General features: G+C 45.0%; 1 protein-coding gene across 2 annotated transcripts in view; it reads left to right on the top strand.

Moving 5' to 3' along the window:
- Window positions 1-23,493, top strand: part of RRP15 (ribosomal RNA processing 15 homolog) — a 92,113-nt gene that overhangs the window by 54,431 nt on the left and 14,189 nt on the right. For both annotated transcript variants that reach the window (XR_003855337.1, XM_029593184.1), the window contains exon 5: window positions 17,235-17,445. Coding sequence is in view for 1 of the 2 variants with exons in the window: in XM_029593184.1 (XP_029449044.1) it covers window positions 17,235-17,426 (192 nt within the window). In the remaining variant the exon portion in view is untranslated. The remainder of the gene's footprint in view (window positions 1-17,234; window positions 17,446-23,493) is intronic.

The raw sequence follows: 23,493 nt of genomic DNA, 5'->3' as shown, positions 1-23,493 counted from the left end.
TTTTACACAGGGCCAGGGAAAGTTCTTCCTTTCTCGTAAATATCTTAGAATGCAAACAGCTGGGAGAAACTGCTCTGTTACAGTCCTGGGTTTTGCGATGGTGTGAAAGAATGGAGTGGCGCTTTATTTTTATTTTTTCGCCCCCTTCTTGTTTATTTAAACCACATGTTTGCTTGTTTTAGTGGTTTTGTAATTCAATTCCAGCCTTTATTGAGTTTTAGTGTATACTTACGTGTGGCTTTGCAGGCCAACACAAAGCATTCCTTTGCAGATTCTCATGTAAGCCGCCATTGTAACCCGGGGGAGGATTCCCCGCGCGCGGCACTGGGTGGCCGTCTGCTCCGCCGAGAGAGTCCGCGTTCGCAGTCCCTGAATCTCCCACCACGTAATATTCCGATTCTAATGTGATGCAGTTCAGGTTAAGGCAACAAAACAAAAATAGACTCGGATGAGACCTTCTCGTTTTTGGCTTGGGGAACCCTATTATAATGAGGAAATTGTCGAGGCTTCTCCCTTCCCACTGCCTACGTGAACTTTCACAGGACCCCCAGTTGAAAAACTAAGAGTGCAGTTGCCTGTGTGCGCTCGCTTGAAGGTGATGCAGCAAGCTGCTGGTCGCACCCACACCCCCAATCAGTGGAGTTGTAATTCAGCAGCTCGTGTGGAAATAGAAGTGGCTCCTGCATATTATCGATTTGAGTTTGGACCTTTTTCAGACAAGGCATACGTTTGAATGCGGTTGAGCTGGTGTTAAGAGCCCCTGCTGTGTAAAATCTTCTCTCTTGGTCTGTAGATCCTTTCCCACAATTGTACGAGCTATAAGTGCAGTTCAGACGCTGCTGATCTGGCGTGCGCGCACATCTGTTGAGATTTTTTTTGTTCTGACAGGCCCGACAACATGCGACCCAGATAGTGCTGTAGCCGCAGAAGTGTGGTCCCATTCATTACAGTGGGGTTGGCCACATGCTTGTTTGCAGCTGCCTAGTCCTTTCTGATTTGGGTTCTGCCACTGTATTAGAAAATGAAAGAGCACTGGGGCTGGTAAGCGTAAGCCACAGCCATCTGGACTAAATCATAGCACCGAGGATGTTCACGGTAAGAGCGAGTCGGCACATCCTCGAAGCTGGGCTTTGGAAAGTTGGTGCCATCGGCTAAAGCAGAGTCTCAGAATTTGTTTTAGGGGGAGGGGAAGCACCTAGAAAAGCCCGTCCTCACCTGACAATCCCCCTCGTCTGTGCACATAGTGGTGCTCAGAATAACCTCCTGAGCGCAGGGAACCGCTCTACACAACGCTGGAGCACCAGGGGAGGCTAAGGGGTCACCACGTTCCCGCATCCCCCGGGTCACTCAGTAAGTGGATCGAGTTGCTTTTTAAGCCTCAAAACTTGGGACACCTGGTTTGAAAGCTCAGTCCTCTAATCGCTAACCTAAAGAAATAGTTTTTTTGCCGGTAGAAACAAAGAATGCCATTAGTAGAAAAGATAACACTTTTTATGCACTCTTTAAAAAAAAAAAAAAAAAAAAAATGTAGTGTGTGTGTGTGACCTACCATCAGGAAAACCTATTTATACTGTGGGAAAAGGGGTGAAAAGGGAACTTTGTAACGAGGGAACTTCGTTTTTATATAATTTTTCTTGAGGATTTATCACCGTTTAATATAATGAACTGAAACAGAAGAAAGAAGCGTTTTTTGTTTTCTCCACCAGATTTGTGCCTCGTTTTGCTGCTCACGGGGAAAATAAAATATAAACTGAAAATGGAAGTTCCTATTTGTGACAAAGGAGAACATCTTTTTTTTTTTTTTTTTTTTTTTCTGCAAGATTTTCTTATGAGGTTGATTTTTTTTTTTCCACTTTCTAGTAGACAGAATGCCAGCTTGGGACAGGCATTTGCATTTGTCAGGTTCCCAACTCGGGTTACATTGAGTCCCAAGCATACCGGGTCATTCATCAAGCTGCGACGTGGCCTTTTCACGTGCAATAACGCCCTACCGCACGTGAAACCGGCCACATCGCGGCGGCACTTTTCAAATTAAGGGAAGGGTGGGGGAGGAGTGTGGGAGGGGTTTGGGTGGAGTTATGTCCCGGTAATGCTAGGGGCGATAATGTTTTTCACATTATTGCCAGCAGCACCGTGGGAAATAACTACACCTTTTTCCCTTGGCGCTAAGTGTGCGGTGCGGCTTCACGGTAGCGGGAGATGTGGCCGGCTGCACGCTATCATCCCCCCTGCCCCTTTTTTGATCACGGGCCAAATGATAGCGGACTGATGAATCTAGGCTTTTAACCTGTCTTGCGATTCAGAGCCCGCTCAGATGCCAAGGTAGATCGACCAAGTCCAGTAGCAAAGTTCCTGTCAGAGTACACGCAGCGAATCTCTGGGTTGGTGCAGAGCCAGTCTCAAGAGTTCAGTAGCTTGGTCTAGGTAAGCCTTCACGTTGCTGGGTCCATTTCCTCGTTCCCAGCAACTTCTGAATGCAGTTTGCATTCCTCACCGTGGTTCCTGGCCCTGGCATTAGGCTGATTTCTCTCTAGCACCTCGGCCTTCCTTGCGCTGAGGCAACAGCGCCGGTCTGCTCTTCCAGGTAGGACCCGGTTGAAGCAGCACCAGTGGCCGGACCTGATGGCTGTTTTTTCGCCTGAGCCTTTCAGGCGCTCGTGCAGCCTCTGCTCGCGCCGCTTCACACACCCCCACCCAGTGTGCTGAGCACCTTTTGCTCTCACCACAACGGTTTTTGCTGGGTGCCTTCAACGTTGGCACCCAAAGGAGATATGGTGGTGAGTCTTCTTTTCATCCATGAGCTGAGCAGATTATTGCTGGGGTTCAGAGGGAACATACCGTTGCTTGCCTTGGCCGTTTACTGCCCTGAGAAGTGAAATTGGCTGGATTCCAGGCGGTTCTGCTCCAAGTGAAATAGTATTGGGATGTAATTGGAGCTCTCTAGAGACAGAATGACAATGTCTCAACAGATGAAATATTTTTTTTTTTGTTGTTTTTCCTCCTTTAGACTTTATTCTGTCGCTTGAAGGCATTGATTTTTATCACTGCAAATACTGTTCTGTATTAGTACTGCTGTAAAGTGGTGGACGGTTTGGATTTCACTGTGTTGGCTGTAAGATCCCGTTCCCCCTCTTCCTTGGCTGGAGGAAGACCATGACTTAAAAAAAAAAAATTAAAAAAAAAATTCTGGATGCAGATGAAAAGGGTAGCAGAGGAAGAGAACCACGAGGGCTGACTTTGAAATGAAAGCTCTGCTGCTAATTTACGTATGTAATCTCGCAACAGAACAAAGTTAGAAGTTCATCTTGAGGGGGAAGCTGCAAAAAAAATTCTTTCGTTAGAGCTGAGCTCTCGATAAGTCACGATGCAGCCGGTGGCTATACTAGCTTGCCTTCGTGCTTTTGTTGTTTACACGCTCGTGATGCCATCAGTATGGGACAGATTAATCCTTTCTCAGGCACTGGGGTGCACTAGTAAACTTTTAAAGTGGGGCCAGGGTATTTTAATGAGAAAAGACTTGCTCCCTACCTGAACGATTAAAAGGAAGATCTATAAGGTAGCCTTGGTTTTGCATGTTTTCTAGCACCGCTACTATAGGCATTTTCCTCGCATGCAGGGATAAAATAAAATGTAAAATAACTAGAAAGGTAAATCATTAAAAAGTTAGAAATGAATACGATGCAGTAAAAAAAAAAAAAAAAAAGTAATACGTAATGTACTAAAATAATTAGATGAAGCACCTCTCCCTTTCCTGTATGAGAATAGTTAATTCTCCAAGGACCAGCAGGATGGTGACATCATCAGATGGAGCCCAAGCATGGTCTAGGATTGTTGCATCCATTTATCAGCAGAGGAAGATATTTGCTAAACCGTTTCCCGCATCTCCCTAGAAACAATGCTTCAGCTTGCTGGCCCCAACTACAGACTCTTGGGGTTGTACAACCTGGTGTCTTAATAATCCAGCAGTTTCTTACAGATGAGCTGGAAACTGCCCGTCCAGCACAGTTGAAAAGAAGCTTTTTAAACCAAATCGGTGTATATTGGCTGCCTGCCTTTTCTCCTATCGGAGCACCTGTCTTGCTAAACCTTGCCTCTGTTATCGTGTGGCGTTTGCCGAACTCCATTTTTATCAAGGCCGTGGGGACTTCCTGTCTGCAAGCATTTGCAGCTGCAGGTGCCCGCCCTTCGTGTAATGAAGTACGGAAACGGCTTCAGAGATGGCCATGTTCTCGCCGTCTCCTTTCAGATGAGAAATAGAGGGAGCGGAACGGCTGACAGTTTACCCCGGATGTGCAGCCCTGGGATTCAGTGTGTGACAGCGTGTGGAGATGGAGCACGAGAGAAAAAGTAGTGGTGGCTAGTGGAGCCGTGATCATTACAGAGGAGATGTAGTGCTGATTATCTGCCTCCGTGCTGTTTAAAGATGCATGTTTTGAAAGCAGACTTCAGGCTGCGGGCAGGAAATTAATTTGTGAAGGGCGGGGAGGTAGAGATTGTTTTTGTTTTTAAGATACGGTTTTAGGAGAAGGGTGGGAAGAGAGCTGATCGTGTTTCAGAGGATAGGGCACTGCATCTTTCTCGATGAGCGTGAAACCCCTGTGTTTGTGTTTGACCTGCTCGGGCATTTCAGGTGCCGGCACGTAGGCTTCAGCTGGGGGTGAAAGGGGTGGGGAGGGGGGGTACCTAGCACAGTGTTGGAAATGCCAGAAAGGAGCTTGTAAACTAATCTCTGAGAGAAAATGCAGGTGATCGGCAGAGCCCACGAAAGAAGGCGCGCACCACCCCCCACCTGCGCTCGCTCTTTCCCGTTCCGTGCTTGTGTGGAACAGTTTCTGAAGTCGTCTCCGGGCAATTAAAAGCTTGGGCTGCTGCCTACCCTTCTTTTAGAAACCTAGGCCATGCCGTCCTTTTTCATATGTTCATCCACACCAACTAATTCAGCTTTTACAATTCCTGCCACTCCTTAGAGGTCTCCTGTGCTTATCCCAGATAAGATATGTCCTTGTCTCTACCACCTCCGTGCGTTCAGCACCCACTCTGGCAAGAAATATTTCCTAAGATTACTCCCAAGTCTACTCCCTTTCAGTCTCATCTCATGATCCCTCATTCTAGAGCCTCCTTTCCATTGAAATCTTTGAGAGATTTAAATCTATCTCGCCTGTCCTCTACAGCAGTGGTTCTCAACCTTTTTCCCATCGTGACACACTGGACAGGCCACGCTCACATGTGTGACACACTGCTCATTACAATTCACTGCGGAAATAAAAAGTAAAGGGCCGGTAATTATTTTTATTGTTTAAAATGACACAAGGAAAAGATACGTATTCTGTCTGAACAGAAATTGCATAAATAGTAAACATCCCATACTAAAACAGCACCAATTACCAGCACTTAACAGTAACCACCTTACCTAAGAAAAGGCAACACTGAAAATATTACACCAGGCCTTAAGGCACCAATACATCTCCTATTAGGAAAACGGACCAAGTCAGGCTGCTATAGAGCCCTACACAGAAACTACACCCCAGCAGAAAACCTCACCTGAATCACATGTGCTGACCCTCACCTAACAAAGAATAAAGAGACCAAAACGCATAACTAGAAGCATGCAGGCAAAAACTGAATTGGAAACCACAACAAGCCAGAGTCTCTGTATGCAGTGTAACAGAGGAAAAAAAGAAACCACCCATCCTTATAAAACAAATCAAGAAATATAAAATCAGTAGCAGTAAAACCATACTAACAAAAAGAACAGATTATTTCGAAACAGCTGATGAGTGGAATATCCAATAATTAAAAACTCATATAAAAAATTTCTAGATACCAATAAAATATTTCAAAATAGACAAAAAGACCCAGTAATGAAAAATAAGGATACAAAAATGTTTTTGCTCTGCATTCCTGGGAATGTTTGATATCCAGGTATCCTGAGATTGTTTTGAATTAGCAGGAGGAGGGGTGGTTTGCTTGGAACCTTCTCCTCTCTCTCTCTCTCTCACATGCTCTCAGTCACTCAAATATACACATGCTTTTTCTCTCACTTATATAGGCTCTTAATTACACATGTACACACATGCTGTCTATCTTTTCACGCTTACACACACAGGCTTTCAATCACACACACATATGCTGTCCTTTTCTCTCACACACACTCTCATTCACATGCTTACAAACATGCTCTCTCTCTCTCTCTCTCAATCACACACAGACACACATGCTCTCTCCCTAACTTAAACACACAGGCTCTTAATCAAACATACACATGATCTCTCACACATAGAGGATCTCAATCATACACACATACTCTTTCACACAAAGAAGTTTTCAATCACAAACTTACACATACAGGTTCCCAATCGTAAACTTGCATTCATGCTCTCTCTCTCTCACAGGCAGGCTCTCAATCACAGACATTCTCTCTTTCACATATACAGGCTCTCAATCATTCACATACAAGCTATCTCACTCACACACACACACACACAGGATCTCAAACACACATGCTTGCTTGCTCATTCACTCTCCCCCCCAATTCCTTCAGCCATGACAGGACCGATGGCCCAACATCTCACCCGTTTCATAGCTCAACTAGAGGACTCTGGTAGGAGAAACAGGTGAGGTTTCCCTGAGTGTGGATGAATGAACTCCGCCACCTATACCCCAACCTGAATCTAAAGAAGATTCGATATCTCCATGTGACATCTCTAACAGTGGACGGGTGATTTTAAGTTCAAAGCAGGGAACAGTGAGAACTTTTCTCTGCCTCCGTCCAATGGGTCTCCCATATTGTTGGTCTGTGAAGAACCATCTTTTTCCCCATTTACATCGAGAACGGTTGGGTGAAGTGGATGTGGGTTCCTAAGTCCTGATTCCACCAGCACTTAATCCAATCCCTTATTGGAAGGGTTTGATACTAGGGGATACGGAAGAACCAACTAAAGTAACCCTTAGAGACATTTGGAAAGTTGTCTCTAGGGTGGAAACGTCTTTAATTCAGTCTGTCTCATACTGTGTGCCTTTCCAGGGCGGTGCTTCCAGTAAGTTTATGGATCTGGAACACCGGTTAGCTACTGTAGAGGGGCAAATAGTAACTACTAATAATTCAATTAAGAACATACAGGCTTCTTTACTTTTTAATGTTAAGAATTGCTTATTCCTGCATAATAGGATTGAGCAATTAGATAGTATAATGAGATTTAAAGATTTACAAATGTTATACTTTCCAAAGTCTAGGTTTCTGTTACCAATAGACTTGTTTAAAAAAAATATATATATTCCTGATGTATTACAGATTGCTCAGGATAAAGAAATTAGGTTATCTGTGTGTTATCTTACTGAATTTAGAAGAGATGCTAGATCTGAAGGGTAGGTTGATGTATTTGCTCCGATTGATAGTACTGATCTTTCTGTATTCCTTCAAGACTCTCTCAGGATGTTGTTTCTGACAGAGCCACGCTGTTAGTTTCTCTCTTATCAGATATGGATAAAGAGTTAATACTCAAGCAGTATTTCAAATATAAAGCTGTGAATTTTTGTGACGTGTCCCAAGTATTTCCGTATGCTCTCGTGAAATGAAACAACATAGAAAGCTATTTTTCTCTCTTAAGCAGTGTACTATTCTCCTTGGGGTTACGTTTTATTTTCTTTAGTTTCTTTGTAAATGTATGGTGGCCTACAAATGAAAAACCTATGTTATTAAATCCTACCCATTTGGAAATATTTCTAATTGATAAGACACCGGCTGTATTAAGTTCTTAAGATTTACAGTTGATAGGAACGGAGTAAAGTTTTACAAAACAGCAAACGATTATATTGTTTTTGCCTTTATAAATTGCTTATTTCCCCCTAGATGTGGGCTTGATTAAGGTTAATAAGATAAGTTACATATATTTCCTTGTTGAACTATGTTTAACCAGAGTGTGCTTTATTATATGTTTCATTGTTTGATAATTAATAGAGAACTTTCTCACAGGACAAGCAGGATGGTTGTCCTCACAAATGGGTGACATCGAGGATGGAGCCCACCACGGAAAACTTCTGTCAAAGTTTAAACAGAACTTTGACTGGCCCCTACTGGGCATGCCCAGCAAGGCACTGACCCTGCAGCCAGCAGGGGTCTCCCTTCAGTCTTCTTTTTTCCGCGCAGCAGTTGCCACGCGGTGAAAGGAGCTCTCTTACCACGTTCCTGACAGGAATTCGGTATTTTTCTTTCCGAAGAAAATTTGCCCCTCAGGGGTCTCTCTTCGACAAATTTTTGTCACCTCCGCGGAAACCGGTAAGTTTTTTGCCTTTTTTCTTCGACTACCGTCGAATTTGGCCCTTGAGGCCTGTTGGCAATTACCGAGCCCGCGACTAAATTTGGCCTTAAGCCATGGCGACGGGGTTCCGTCGATGCCCGGATTGTACCCGGACTATGTCAATCACAGACCCCCATAGGGTTTGTGTTTTGTGTTTGGGTAGTGAGCATGATGTCCTGACTTGCACCAAATGTGCCCTAATGACACCTAAGGGTCGCAAGGCCAGGATGGAGAAGATGGGGCTCCTCTTCCATGCACCCACCCCAACGCCATCGATAGCATCGACGTCATCGGAACCGGCACCGTCGAAGTTGCACCACCATCGTCAACCCTCCGGTGACCGTCCACCATCGATGACTTCTCGGCCGTCGACTCCTGTCCCCTCCCCAGATGGGCGAGGAGACCGGAAGGACAAGCATCGCCATCGACGGCACAAGTCTCGGCCTGTCGAGGATCCACAGTCATCGACCTCTGAACAAGCCGAGCCACCGACTAAGAGGCCTCGATCAGACTTGGCACCGTCCACGTCTCGTTCGCAGGCATAGAGGAAACCCTCACCCTCTAGGGGTGTGGGAGCCGTGATCCCACCGGTTACGGTGGTCCCTCCGGCTCTGCCTCAGCCTCCCTCTCCCGTCGAGCCGGGTATTATTACCCCTGGTCTCCGGGCAGAACTGGACCGGCTGGTCCAGGAGGCCATCGAGAAAGCGATGCAAAGATTCCAACCTCCATTGGCACCGTCTCCGGCACCGATTCCGGCACCGCCACCGGCATCGACCCCGGCACCGACTCCGCCACCGAGGAAGGAACCGACCACCGAACCTTTGGTGGAAGCGCTGGCACCGCTACTACAACGTATGGAGGCACTTGTACATGCCCTTCCATCGATGATTCCAGTAGTACCGACAGCGCCATCGTCTCCGACTGGATTTTCATCGGCGGGAGAAACACCGTTCCTGATTCCCCCTTCCGGGGTGGTCCCATCGGTGCCTTCTCGAATATCTCCACCGATTTATCCTTTGGCTCCATCGGTTCCAAGACCGGCACCGACTCCATCGGCAGCACCGAAACCCTCGATGCCGTTCCCAGTACCGATTGTACCGCCGGTTCCTCCAAGGTTTCCTTCGATGCCTTTGGATCCTCAACCAGGTCCATCGGGGCTTCAACCCCCAAGTGATCCCTATGATACCTGGGGTGATGATACATCTTCTGACACAGATTTACCATCACCGCCTTCTCCTACAGAGAGTAGAAAAAGATCTCCTCCAGAGGATCTCTCCTTTATTAATTTTGTAAAGGAGATGTCCGAAATTGTACCTTTTCAGCTGCAATCTGAGACCGATGACAGACACCAGATGATGGAACTGCTTCAATTTTTGGATGCTCCAAAAATCATCGCTTCCATCCCCATTCACCAGGTGTTTCTCGATCTCTTAAAGAAAAACTGGGAATCTCCTTCATCTGTATCACCAGTTAACAAAAAGGCTGACTCCACATACCTCGTCCAGTCAGCACCAGGCTTTCAAAAGCCTCAACTGGATCATCGCTCTGTTGTGGTTGAGTCCGCACAAAGAAAGGCCAAGCGTCTAAAGCCACACTCCTCCGCTCCACCGGTCAAGGACAATAAATTCCTGGACAGTGTGGGACGGAAAGTGTACCATGGAGCTATGCTGATTTCTCGCATAGCCTCATATCAACTCTACATGACGCAATATAACAGAGCCATCCTAAAACAGATGCAAGATTTTGCTGACACATTACCTGACCAATACCAGCCACAGCTTCAGGCCCTTCTTAACAAAGGGTTTGAAGCGGGGAATCACGAGATCAGAACGGCTTATGACATCTTCGATGCCTCCACAAAGGTTTCAGCTACTGCCATCTCGGCCAGACGTTGGGCTTGGTTAAAGTCATCTAACCTTCGCCCAGAGGTCCAGGATCGTTTAGCGGATTTACCCTGCTTAGGGGACAATTTGTTTGGAGAACAAATTCAGCAAATAGTAGCTGAATTGAAAGATCACCACGAGACGTTGAAACAACTTTCTTCTGTTCCGTCTGAGGTTTCCTCCAAACAACCACTTAAGAAGGACTCTAAGAAGTCGTTCTTTCGGCCACGCCGTTACTACCCTCCATCGGCCAGGCCTCGTCCAGCTCGATCCTCTACTAGGCCTCAGCCGCGTCAGCCTAGGAGACAAAGGCCTACTGTAGCCCCTCCTCCTGGGCCTGCGGCTGGCCTTTGACTCCCTGGTAGGGAACACATGCCAAACCCCTCTTCCAGACATTCCTGTAGGAGGTCGACTGTACCATTTTCTACAACCTTGGTTGCAGATCACCTCAGATCAGTGGGTGCTAACAATTATCGCACAGGGTTACCACCTCAACTTCATAACTCTTCCGGCAGACTCCCCGCCTCTTCAAGCGTGGAGTCTATCCACCCATTTGGCTCAATTACAACAGGAAGTATCTCTTCTTCTGCAATCAAATGCTATAGAACCCGTTCCTCCCTCTCAACGAGGCAAGGGATTCTATTCCAGATACTTCCTAATACCAAAGAAATCAGGGGGACTACGTCCCATTTTGGACCTTCGAGCCCTCAACAAATACCTTCAAAAAGAGAAGTTCAAAATGGTAACCCTAGGCGCGCTGCTCCCTCTGCTACAAAGAGGGGATTGGCTGTGCTCTCTCGACCTCAAGGACGCTTATACCCACATTGCGATCACACGTTCCCATCGCAAATATCTGCGGTTTCTAGTAGGCCACGACCATTATCAATACCGTGTCCTACCTTTCGGTCTGGCTTCTGCCCCACGAGTCTTTACAAAATGTCTCGTAGTGGTAGCAGCATTCCTAAGGAAGGAAGGTGTCCACGTCTACCCCTACCTGGACGATTGGCTAATCAGGGCCTCCACCCAACAGATAGCTCAATCCTCCCTAAAATTGACAATTCAAACACTCCTTTCCTTAGGGTTTCTTGTCAATTACGAGAAATCTTGCTTAGTCCCGTCTCAAACCTTATCCTTCATTGGGGCAGACTTGGACACCTTACAGGCAAAGGCTTACCTTCCTCTTCAGAGGGTCCACACCCTAATATCCCTGGCTCGCCAGCTCCAGTCTCAGAACACTGCCACGGCTCGCCAGTTCCTCATTCTCCTAGGACACATGGCATCCTCGGTTCAAGTCACTCCCATGACCCGTCTAGCCATGAGAGTAACACAATGGACTCTACGACACCAATGGATTCAAGCTTTTCAGCCTCTGTCCTCCATAGTCACAGTCACACAAGCGCTACGCCTATCCTTAACCTGGTGGACGACTCAGGTCAACCTCCTTCAGGGCTTACCTTTTCTTCCACCGGATCCGCAAGTAATCCTAACCACCGACGCTTCTCACATCGGTTGGGGAGCCCATGTGGACGACTTTCAAACCCAAGGGTTATGGTCCAAACAGGAAGCCGAACACCAGATCAATTTCCTGGAACTTCGAGCAATCCGCTATGCGCTCCGAACTTTCCAAGATCATCTATTTCATCAGATAATCTTAATCCAGACGGACAACCAAGTGGCCATGTGGTACATAAACAAGCAGGGAGGCACAGGCTCCTTCCTTCTGTGTCAGGAAGCTGCGCAGATCTGGGCGGAAGCCCTCTCCCACTCCATGTACCTCAGGGCCACTTACCTGCCGGGAGTAGACAATGTATTGGCAGACCAGCTGAGCCGTGTCTTCCAACCACACGAGTGGTCACTCGATCCTCTGGTAGCGACCTCTCTGTTTCACAAGTGGGGTTCTCCCCGCATAGACCTCTTTGCGTCCCCTCAGAACCACAAAGTGGATGATTACTGCTCTCTCATTCGGAGCCAGCACTCTCGGCCGAGAGATGCATTCTCCCTCAAGTGGACAACAGGTCTGCTCTATGCATTCCCTCCACTCCCTCTTGTGTCAAAGACTCTCGTGAAGCTACGCCAGGACGGAGGAACCATGATCCTGATAGCACCTTACTGGCCACGCCAAGTATGGTTTCCAATACTCCAGGATCTCTCCATCCGCAGGCACATTCCTCTGGGAAAGGACCCGCATCTGCTCACTCAAAACGACGGATGCCTCCTCCATCCCAACCTCCAAGCCTTGTCCCTGACGGCATGGATGTTGAAAGGTTAGTCCTTCAACCATTTAACCTTTCAGATTCCGTTTCTCGGGTCCTGATAGCTTCACGAAAGCCTTCCACAAGAAAGTCTTACTCATACAAATGGAAAAGGTACACTTCATGGTGCACTTCTCAGTCCCTTGATCCCCTTTCCTGTCCAATCTCCAAATTCTTTGACTATTTATGGCATCTCTCTGAATCAGGTCTTAAAACCTCTTCTATCAGAATGCATGTCAGTGCGGTAGCCGCCTTCCATAAGGGTATTGGGGGTAATCCTATTTCAGTACAACCCCTAGTAACACGCTTTCTTAAGGGCTTACTCCATCTAAAGCCACCCTTGCGTCCTCCGGCCCCATCCTGGGACCTTAACCTGGTTCTTGGTCGTCTAATGAAACCTCCTTTCGAACCTCTGCACTCCTGTGACTTGAAATATCTCACTTGGAAAGTGTTATTCCTTTTGGCTGTTACTTCAGCTCGCAGGGTTAGTGAATTACAGGCCCTAGTTACCTATCCGCCTTACACTAAGCTCCTGCAGGACCGGGCGGTACTCCGCACTCACCCTAAATTTTTACCTAAGGTAGTTTCGGAGTTTCATATCAATCAATCTATCGTACTACCTATCTTTTTTCCCAGGCCCCACTCCAACTCTGGAGAGCAGACCCTGCATACCCTAGACTGTAAACGGGCTCTAGCTTTTTACCTAGACCGTACACTTTCCCACAGGAAGAGCACTCAATTATTTGTCTCTTTCCATCCTAATAAGTTGGGACAACCTGTGGGTAAGCAGGCTCTTTCTTCCTGGTTGGCGGACTGCATTTCTTTTTGCTATGAGCAAGCTGGCATTCCTTTTCAAGACCGTGTTAAAGCACACTCTGTGAGGGCCATGGCGACGTCAGTGGCACACCTTCGATCGGTGCCGCTTACTGACATCTGCAAAGCTGCAACCTGGAGTTCTCTCCATACTTTTGCAGCCCATTATTGTTTGGACAAGGCTGGAAGACAGGACTCCATCTTCGGCCAGTCTGTCTTGCGTAACCTTTTTCCAACCTGATGTACCAACACCCTTCCACCTACCCGGTAGGGTGCGGATGCCCTTTCCCAAATTTCTCCTCAGTTGTTGTGCCTGCTGCACACCGTTGGGTACATTTGGTGCAAGTCGGGACATCCTCAGCTCGGTACTCACCCATTTGTGAGGACAACCATCCTGCTTGTCCTGTGAGAAAACAAATGTTGCTTACCTGATGTAACAGGTTTTCTCACAGGACAGCAGGATGTTAGTCCTCACGAAACCCGCCCGCCTCCCCGCGGTGTTGGGTTCGTTTTATTTTTACTTTCTAGGCACTGCCTGTAGCTTTGAACATCAGACTGAAGGGAGACCCCTGCTGGCTGCAGGGTCAGTGCCTTGCTGGGCATGCCCAGTAGGGGCCAGTCAAAGTTCTGTTTAAACTTTGACAGAAGTTTTCCGTGGTGGGCTCCATCCTCGATGTCACCCATTTGTGAGGACTAACATCCTGCTGTCCTGTGAGAACACCTGTTACATCAGGTAAGCAACATTTGCTATATCAGTGTGTTTGTCCTGTGCTGAACACACATTTAAAGTTTTTTTTTCACATTTCTTAACTCCCGATGCATTAGTATATCATTAGCTTACTGCATCAGGAGTTTAACAAAAAAAATGAACCTAAGTGGTGTTAATGTGCGCTGGAAACCAGTGCACGTTTTTTTGTTTTTTCATAATGCTCAGATTATTGCATCGGCCTCATTGTGGGTCGGTAACATACATGTTCTAGTGCCATACAGCCATGGCCCATGTTTCATGTGTGTTTTCATATGTGTAGCACAGAGGTGTGCAGATGTATATTGGACACACAAGACTGGTTGTAATTATCTCCTGTTTACAAGTTTGTCAGCCAGTGTGAGCTGCTGGAATATCCATGCATCACAGCACCCTCAGATCTCCTTAGTGTGAACACTTAAAAAGGGCGATGTTTTTTTATTCTTCTGTGCTCTCAGGATTATGGAAAAAAAAAAGACAAAAGCAAGAAGGAAGGTGAGAAGGAAGAAGAGCACCTGAATGCTATTCCTAGCGCTCCCCCATCCTCGTCTTCACGCGTTCCTCTTCCCTGCGTTACCCACTGGTGTTTCTTCAGACGCAGCTCTTCTTCCACGCTTACCACTGCAGAGACGGACATTTATAAAATCCACTCACTTTAAGCTCTGTTATATCTGCAGCTGTAAACCCTTTTGGAATACATTTCTATGAAAGTGGTACATGGCTAAACTCTGCCCCTGGAACGGTCAGAGGAGGAGCACAGATTCATTATTAGGCTGCAGGCATACAAAAAAAAAAAATCACAGGAAATGCCCAGAATTCCATCACCTTGGACTTGGCGATGTCTTGGAATGATCCCGTAACCTGGCGTTTCTTTTTATCTCAGCCCTTGAAAACTCTCCTTATCTAACCTCCAGTGAATTCCTCTGCAGGATGAGTGCAAGGATGCTGCTGAGGAGGAGAAAAGAGTTGAGACAGTTACAGGAAGCTCTGTAAGTGCCATCTTTGCCCTCACTTCAGTCAAGTGCTGATAGAGCAAAGTCTTAAAGGGACAAATCCAGTTTAAAATTCTCTGGGTACAACTAAGGTACAAAGTACCTTTCCCTTAAGTGTTTCCAACTTATCTTTGGCAGCACAGATAGCAAGAAGGGGACAGACTGGATGGTGAGTTAGCATTTTTCTGCTCTCATATGCAATATTATGTGGCATCTGTAATCCTAGCCATCGTCTGTCATGCTGCTCGGTCAAGTGTGGTTTTCTTGCTTAAGTGGTGAACCAGATTAATCCACATCTTCTTCATTCTTACCCCTTTCAGTCTTTCTTTCTTTATTTATTTAGGAACATTTCTATACCGTCTTTTCACAAACAAAAAGTTGACCAAAACTGTTTACAAAGATTATTCAAAGAAATAAAAATAAAAATCGGAGATAAAACAAGTAAATAGCATTAGTAAATAACAATAAAACATCAAATTAAGAAAAAACCCTAAAAACAAAAGATAGCAAAGTAAGGAAAAAAAATTACAAAATATACATTAAACCCTAATTCTAATAAACATCTCCTTAAATTATTAGTATTAACTAAGCTAAGTTTTTTACGATAAACAAGGTAAAGTCAGAGAAACCTTAGAGTTACACCATATTTCATCTAAAAATACCAAATCATGAGTTTAAGAAACTGGAAAGAACAGTATATAAGAACTCAGAGAGCGCACTACAAGACACACACAGCACTATACAGATACACTCCATAAGCTTCACGGACCATGGACCGATTGATTTGTCAGCTCCAGAACTTTGCTCAGAGACAAACATGGTTACAGATCAACAAGGCCAAGTTGGGGGAGGTTCTTCTCTGGCCCGTTTTTCCCACCAACATTTCCAGTACCTTCCTGCCGACAAACCTTCGTCTCTTCTTTCCAGACGTCCTAACGATAGCGGTCTTCTTCTTCTCTTCCATCTCCGAGATGTCAAGCCACCTTCAGTCTGGTCTTAATTTCTTCGTCCCTGCCATCCCGTGCACGCGGTGTCGCATCGCCTCTGTCACGCCGTTTGCCGCCTCTTCTCTCCTTCTCCCACTCCAGCGCTGCTCTCTACAGCAGGGGCAGTGCTGTTCCTACTACGCCCTTGTACACCTTTCCTTTTAAGCAGGTCGGGATTTTTTTTTTTTTTTTTTTGTATGGCTGCAAAGCCACTCGAAACTCTCCCCGGCTCTCATACTTTTCAACCGGTGAACCTTTTTTTTTTTGGCCACCATTTACACTGCCTTTGCTCTGCTGATCCTGATTCTTGCTCCTTTCGTGCACTCTACCCAACCGCCTGGCTCTTTTACCCGCCTTTGCCTCTATTTTCTATACTTAGCACAAAACACAGTCAGCGAATCAGAACATTTTCATTATTTCACCTGGAGTGCTTCGTGCCTGTGCAGCTTGATTGCATGATTTGCTTGTAATTCAGCTGTAAATAAACCGTTGCAGTACGCCCACATGATGGCGCTGTTGCACTGTTTTGCCTCCATTTTTATCACTTCACTTTTGTTATCAGTTTTTTTTTAAAAGCTATATTATTTTTCTCTTTAATATTATTTTGTTTTATGCATTACTCTGTAAAGTGTTGGCTCACAGTTTTGACTCTTCTGAATCACGAGTAATCCTAGAGTAGCGTGTTTTTGGCTTTTTTTTTTAAGCTTGCTGAGAAACCCGTCTTTGTCTCTGTAAGGGGCCCTGTCATGCCATTTGAGCCACTCAGGTGAGGCACTAAAGCCACCGAAAGGGGGATTCGGTTCACCGGCCATTAAATGTTAGATTTATTCAAGAAAAGCCTTTTATTAAATCCATATTTGCACGGTTAGTGCATGCCAAAAAGTGTTTTAATGAATCAGTACCCGGGGGTTGTTAAATGATATCATGGGGCCATTTTGATTGCCAAAACTGATTTTAATAAAGGAAGCCATGCCTAAGGTGGAGTGTGCTCAGTCCATGTGTTAACTTTTTTTTTTATTATTATTTCTTTCCACATTCCTTCAAATTGGCTTAGTTTAAAGTCTGTTTTCTGATTAGACCAAGCGCCTGCCAAGGCTCTTGTGCGTGACGGAGGTTGGCATCCAGCGCAAATGAAATCCGCTTCTTTGAACTGAAAGTGTAAGATGCAGTCTCACCCCCCCCCCCCCGACTGCTGTTCTCACAGTCACTAAGTTGGTTTTTTTTTTTCCCCATTCAACTATGGCTTCTTCTGCCTCTTCTCCGCAGGTCGCGTCGGGCTCAAGGGAGGAGCCTGGGTGGAGCATTCTGCGAGACGACTTTATGATGGGAGCCGCCATGAAGGACTGGGATAGAGAGAGCGATGAGGGAGGCGAAGGCAGCGCACCGCGGGGACGTGCCAAGAAAACCACCCGTGGAAGCGATTCGGACCCATCGCCGGCCGAAGATGTCAGCTCGTGACGTGTTATCTCGTGCGCCGGTTTGGGATACGCTCTTCATTCTGTGAATGCCTAATGCTTTGAGGATTGCAGAAATGCTTTTTTTTTAATTTAATTTTTTTTTTTTTTGCTTTTCTTATCGGGGGGGGGAACCAAACCTAACAAACTTGCTTCACTACCTTCATTTGTCTTTTTTTATACTAAACTTGCCTATTCCTTATTCCCAAAATTTCTAATATTCAGCGTTTCCAAAATACATGCTGTGCAGTCAAAACAGTGGCGTCCGCTCAAGGAGAGGGGATTTTTGCCAAGGTCATGAAAAGTTTATGCATTTATAGTCGCCGTCGTGACGCGCTGCGCTCGCGTTTCTGAATGGGCATCACACTTTGAAAACCTGCTAACGATCAAAGGCATGGCTCGCCATCACAGGCATTCTGTCACCTTCTCAGGTATACAGTTAGTGAGCGGTCTACAGCTGGTAGCTGGGGAAATGATTTTTTTTTTGCAGCTGCACTGCAAAGCCTTCAAACTTCTACAAAACCACTGGGAAAATCAGTCCCTTGGGATGTGTAGGGGGAGCTCTTTTGTAAATATCTGGTAATTTTGAATCTAATTGCATAGGTTTAATGTAAACTTATTTAATGCTCAGATCCAGCAAAGCACAAGAGCGTTGTTTTGTATTGGACTATATTCTTTGTACTTGAAAAAGAGCCGTTTTATATAAAACTCACCTACCCTTAGTCTGTTGTTGTTCTGCGCTCTCTGAATTTTCATGTTAGAATTTTTTCTCATCTAGAAGTCAGTGAAATATGCATTTGCAAACACACAGACCAGCATGCGCTATCAGTAACGCACTATGAATCACTCTCAGATTGGGAGATTCCTTTGAGGGTTACTTGAAGTTCAGAATATTGGAACTTTGATCGGCAACATGCAGGATGCGGAAGCTCTCTTTCAGTAGCAATATAGAGGTGCCCAGCTCATGTCAAATCCTGGAGGAGCTTGGACTGCAACAACTTAAATTTACATTGTTTTTTGTTTTTGTTTTTTTACTTGGGATATTCAGGGTTATGTCTGAAGGATATATTTAACTTCCCATTGTCCTCTGTACAACTCAGCATGGTACTCTACCTTTATTAAAAAAAAATAAAAAGGCAATTTGAGGGGAGGAGGTTATTTAAATAACCCAATCATCCCTTAAAGAGTGACCAATATAGAAAAAGACCTTCATCCGTGACTACTGATGACCAATATCAAGGAAGACCGTTAAGAGTGATTATACAAATTTTAACCCTGACGGAAACTTTCCAAAACATGGTTCTGTGTCGGGACATCACTTTTGGATTATTCTGGAGAAATGTGTTCTGAATGCAAGCTAGCTAGTGTTTTGCATACTTTGAGTGTAAAAGTGGGAAATATTTAATGACTGTGGTTCCATTTGCAATATTAAAAAAAAATAATAAAATTACATTTTGAAAGATTTTGGACAATTGATTATAATTGACAGACTTCCTTTGCTGGTGGTTGTCAGGAGTGTATCAAGGTCCTTTTGTATATTATTGGTCACTCTCTTGAGGGATAGTGTTTGTAGTTCTAAAATCATTATTTATGACAGTGCTGTCGTCCTGGCCAGCCCCCTTTTAGGACGTGTAATGCTCGGGTTCTGGCAGTAGGCGAGAGAGTGCAGAATCCCCACAGTTCTGGAAGAAGAAGAAGGGAGGGAGGAGTTGGAAGTTCCTGAGGGGGGGGAGAGAGAGCTGGGAGAGGGCTAAGCTCCCTGCCCCACCACTCTCTCAGGATTCAGAAGGAAGTTTTTGGGAAGTTTTAAGACGTTTAAACTGGGGGAAAAAATGAAAGCGGCCAGATAGCCGCACCATATGGAACCTTCCGATTAGCTGAACCCCAGTGTAGACGTGGTCTGCTCTAACCCCAGGTAATGTTCATCATTTTCATTTACATCATTGTAAATAAGTTCTTGCCACTTTAAGTAAAGTGACTTTTTTTTTTTATTGTGCTATCTTCTGGAGTTGATGTACACAAGTGTGTATTCAGTGGAGGGCTTTAATCATCTTCCCTGCCTACAGACAAGGACCTCTGTGGTTCCTTTATGCAGCATAAGGGGTTGGGGTTATATATGTGTGTAGATAATTCATAGACTCATTTTGAGGCAGTAGTGTATAGAAGTTAATTGCTGCAGCTCTCTTCCTAGCTGCTAGCACCGTGTTTGGCTCCCCTTGAGATACCTGCGGGACTGGAATCTGCCCGCCCAGCGTTATTATAGTGGCGGCACTGCAGACGGATACGTGAGACGCTTTGGCTAGTTGTTTGATTAGATTTTCGCTCTGATCTTTGCACTGAAGCCTTAGTGATGACGCACAGAGCCGGGATACTCAGAATAATGGGGCTCCCTCCTTCCTGCCAAAAAAGCTGTTTGGAAAAGCCAGTGGCACTCTGAAAAGACCTGGAGGTTTCCTGGACTGCATGGTTGAAGGTCATTTTTTTTTTTAAGGGAAACTTTTGGGGATTTGAATTTTGTTTTGTTTTTTTTTTGCTTGGGGGGGGGGGGATGGGTTGCAGGTTTGTGACTTATGTATTTAACATAATTATACCTTTGCAGCTTAAAAACGACACATCTGTGGTCTGTGCTCAGGTCTCTTAATTTGTGTAAGCTCATCTTTCATGTTAGCAGAAGTATGACATCTCAGACTTCTAAAAATGGGCATCTCTTAATGGCAGTAAGCCATGTCTCTCTGTGTGGGAGAATTATTACTTTGGCGGGTCTTTGACATTTGAATTTAACATGCACCACTGTCTGTTAAAAGTATAATGGAAACCCCTGACTCTACATGCTTCACCCTTTACCTTGCTTTAAAAAAAAAATAAAGGATGAAGCAAGATTTGTACTTTAAAAAAAAAAAAAAAAAAAAGTTTTCAGTTAACGTATATCAGTGATAGTTTTGTGCCTGTCTATACCCAAGATGTAAAGAAAAAAATGTGGCATAATACAGCCCTGGTGCTAAACATGGAAACCCCAGGGGTGAGCATTTATTTTTTTTGTTTTGTTTTGGGCAACTGAGGCACGTCACAGCCTCATTCATATCAGTAAAACTGGTTAAAAGAAACCTATTAAAAATTCCTACTGCACGCTATTGACTGCCACATACAAACTTCCACCAGCGCTGAGGTCCCTTCCTCGGTCCGGCGATGGGCTCTGGTCAGCTCTGCCCCACGTCTGTTTTAAGAAGCGCTAAGGACGCGTGAGACTGTATCGCTGGATCGCCTTACGTGTCCGAATTGTGCGCTCCCAGCACGTTACAGACGGGAAATCTTCAACCGCACGTTACAGTATCGACCTGTTTGTCTCCTAAAGTATTGACCCCCCCCGCCTCCCCCAGCACATCACACCCTCAAGCAGCGGCCTTTTAACATGAAATATTTAGTTGTGTATGATTAATGATTTGTTTTAAATATATTGTAAATCACCTGGAGTGGTACTGGGAGAAGCAGTCAATAAATGGAATAATGAATGTCCCTGTTTTTAATGTGTGCAGGGGTGCATTCTGGCTTACCTGAATTTACAGCTCTGGGCCCGGGCGGTTCCCCGGTATAGGGAGCCTCGCCTAAGGTTATTCATTCCCGCTGGTCCCAAAACCAGTCATTTCCCACGGCGATTCAGTTTCTTTGGAGTAAACTATCCCAGCGCTGTCGATTATTAGACTTCATGACTTTTAGATGGGGTTTTGGCTTCCATGCTGCAGCGAGAGGTAGGATGGGAGGGATGGTGGAAGGTTGCTGTTTCCTCTGTCTGATTCATTTTGGGGAGGAGCCTAATCTAGGCTTGCTGTGGAGGGTGTGGCTACTGGAGGATTTAGAGTGGGGATGGTAATGAGAAAAGAGTGTGTTAGGATTCATTGGCCTATGCTGGAATAATGTGAGGGGTGGTAGAAATAAATCGAGGAGTGTATGGTCTGCTCAAGGCTTGTGGATGTTTGTCTGTCTTGTTCTGTTTATGTTCCATGTAATTTACTGATTAATGTGTACCTCTTTCTAGGTGCTTCTGTAAAAGAACGGCTAAATGAAATGGCTTAGCAATCTGCATCCTTTCATATTCATGGTGCATAATGTGTACACAACCCAAGTAGTTGAAAGGGTCCCAGTATCACACAAATATTACCTGAATCCATGCTGTTATGTTTGTTTGAGGGCCTTTCTGCAAGTAAAGCCCACACCTAATGTGTGTTACAGTAGAATAGCATACATAGCATAAAAAAATAAAATACATCATGAAAAATACATTCAAAATCCAGCAATGTATTAAACACAACTTGATGTCCCTCTACTGGGAACAGACTGTAAAGGTGTTAAAATATCCTAAAAAGACACTTCCTTTCAAAATGCACACAATAACAAAAATAATACATAAACATAATACATAAACAATCCCATCATACTCACCCAACAGCCCTCACTCCTGATAACTAATAAAACGAGCCCTCAAGCAAATATTACACGAATCACATGTTGAAGGTGCTCTGTACCTGCCACTCCTAAAGACGTTGCCTCTCCTTTCCTAGGCCCCCTTCGGAAGCATTCTGCCCCTTGGTGCCAGTCTGAAATATAATCTGCCACTGCTGATGTCACAGGGGAGCAGGGCTCCCCCTAATGGCTGGGTCTGGGAACAGCAGAGCAGCAAGTCAGGGGCCTCCATAACGCTAGAACAAGAGTTTACATGCACATATGTGCAAATTGGTTTTGATTCCTTTTTGTTCACAATTTAAGCAAATGTCCAGCATGGAGTAATGATTGAAACAAATCAAAATTAAATTGTGTGATGGTTTGAAAAAAGCAGGAAAATGCAGTTTGAAGTGTGATGGATCTCAGCCACACAAACATCTTATGACGGAGGCACAGTTTTATAACTTTTTATTGTACTTATTCTGAGTGACTGGACCATGCTCTGTATGATGGCCTCCAAGCTCATAAATGCTGACAGTTTGCAGGCCTTCTTAAGAGGACAGGAAACCAGTGGAGCCACGCGAAGGAAGGAAAATTCCACACCGACTGGTGAAGGGTGGGTGGATGGGAGGGAGGGGTTACATCTTGGCTGGCCACAGTTCTAGTTTTTCAGCAGTTATACTGCGAGAATAAAAGGATGCAATATACCTGGGTGTATGTCTGTAGCTGGAGAGGTACACATAGACATGCACTATGGGGGTAGGTAAATTATATAGAACAATAACTAGGTATATGCAACTTGGGTGTATTACTATGCCATAAATATTTGGATTTGACATGCACAGTGCATGTACCCCTGTATTCCATGAATATGTGCGTAAGCTATTTTATCTGCCACCAAAATATCAAAAAGCATAAGTTACCTATACATTTTAGATTATTCTTAAATAAAAGGGAAGGGCCATAGCTTATTGCTTCAATATTTTTGATGTATTGTTACAAGGGACTTAATTTAACTGTTTCTCTTCTAGCAGTTTTGTCAAAAAAACAAAAGGGTATTTTTTTACATTTAATTTTTTGTGGCTTACTAAGACAGGAAAACCCCTACCAGCCCTGCTTTGCCACTGCAGCCACCATTCCCCCTCTCTCAGGCCTTGCTCTACTGCTGCTGTCTCCTTCCCTCCTTCTGCCTGATCTGCTGCATTCTCATCCCTTTCTCCCATGCGCTGATCTGCTGTTGCCAACTCCCTACTCTGGCTCCAATCTACTATTGCAGCTACCTCCTCCCTCCCTGGATGCTGATCTGCTGTCCCTGCTACAACCTCCTCCCTCCGTTCTCACCCCAATCTGTTGATACAGCACCTCTTCTCCCCTCCCCAGCCCAAACCTGCAACAGCAGCCAGTAATTTTGCATTGTCTGGGTCGATGCTGCTAATTTCACACTTTTTCTTGATTTATTTAAAAAATGTATAACCTGCCCTCTTCCCAAGTTTGAGGTAGGGAACAAAACATTCATAAAGTAATAATAAACAAAGCCTTACCCACATCAACTTGCCCAAATTGTTTTTTAATATTATCTATCAATAAAAACATACAAAACTCTTCCCCCACCCCTCAATAAAACATACAAAATG

Source organism: Rhinatrema bivittatum, chromosome 3, assembly GCF_901001135.1.
Source record: "Rhinatrema bivittatum chromosome 3, aRhiBiv1.1, whole genome shotgun sequence".
Taxonomy (NCBI): domain Eukaryota; kingdom Metazoa; phylum Chordata; class Amphibia; order Gymnophiona; family Rhinatrematidae; genus Rhinatrema; species Rhinatrema bivittatum.
Note: the sequence above shows the minus strand (reverse complement) of the source record. Positions and strands in the feature narration are given on the sequence as shown.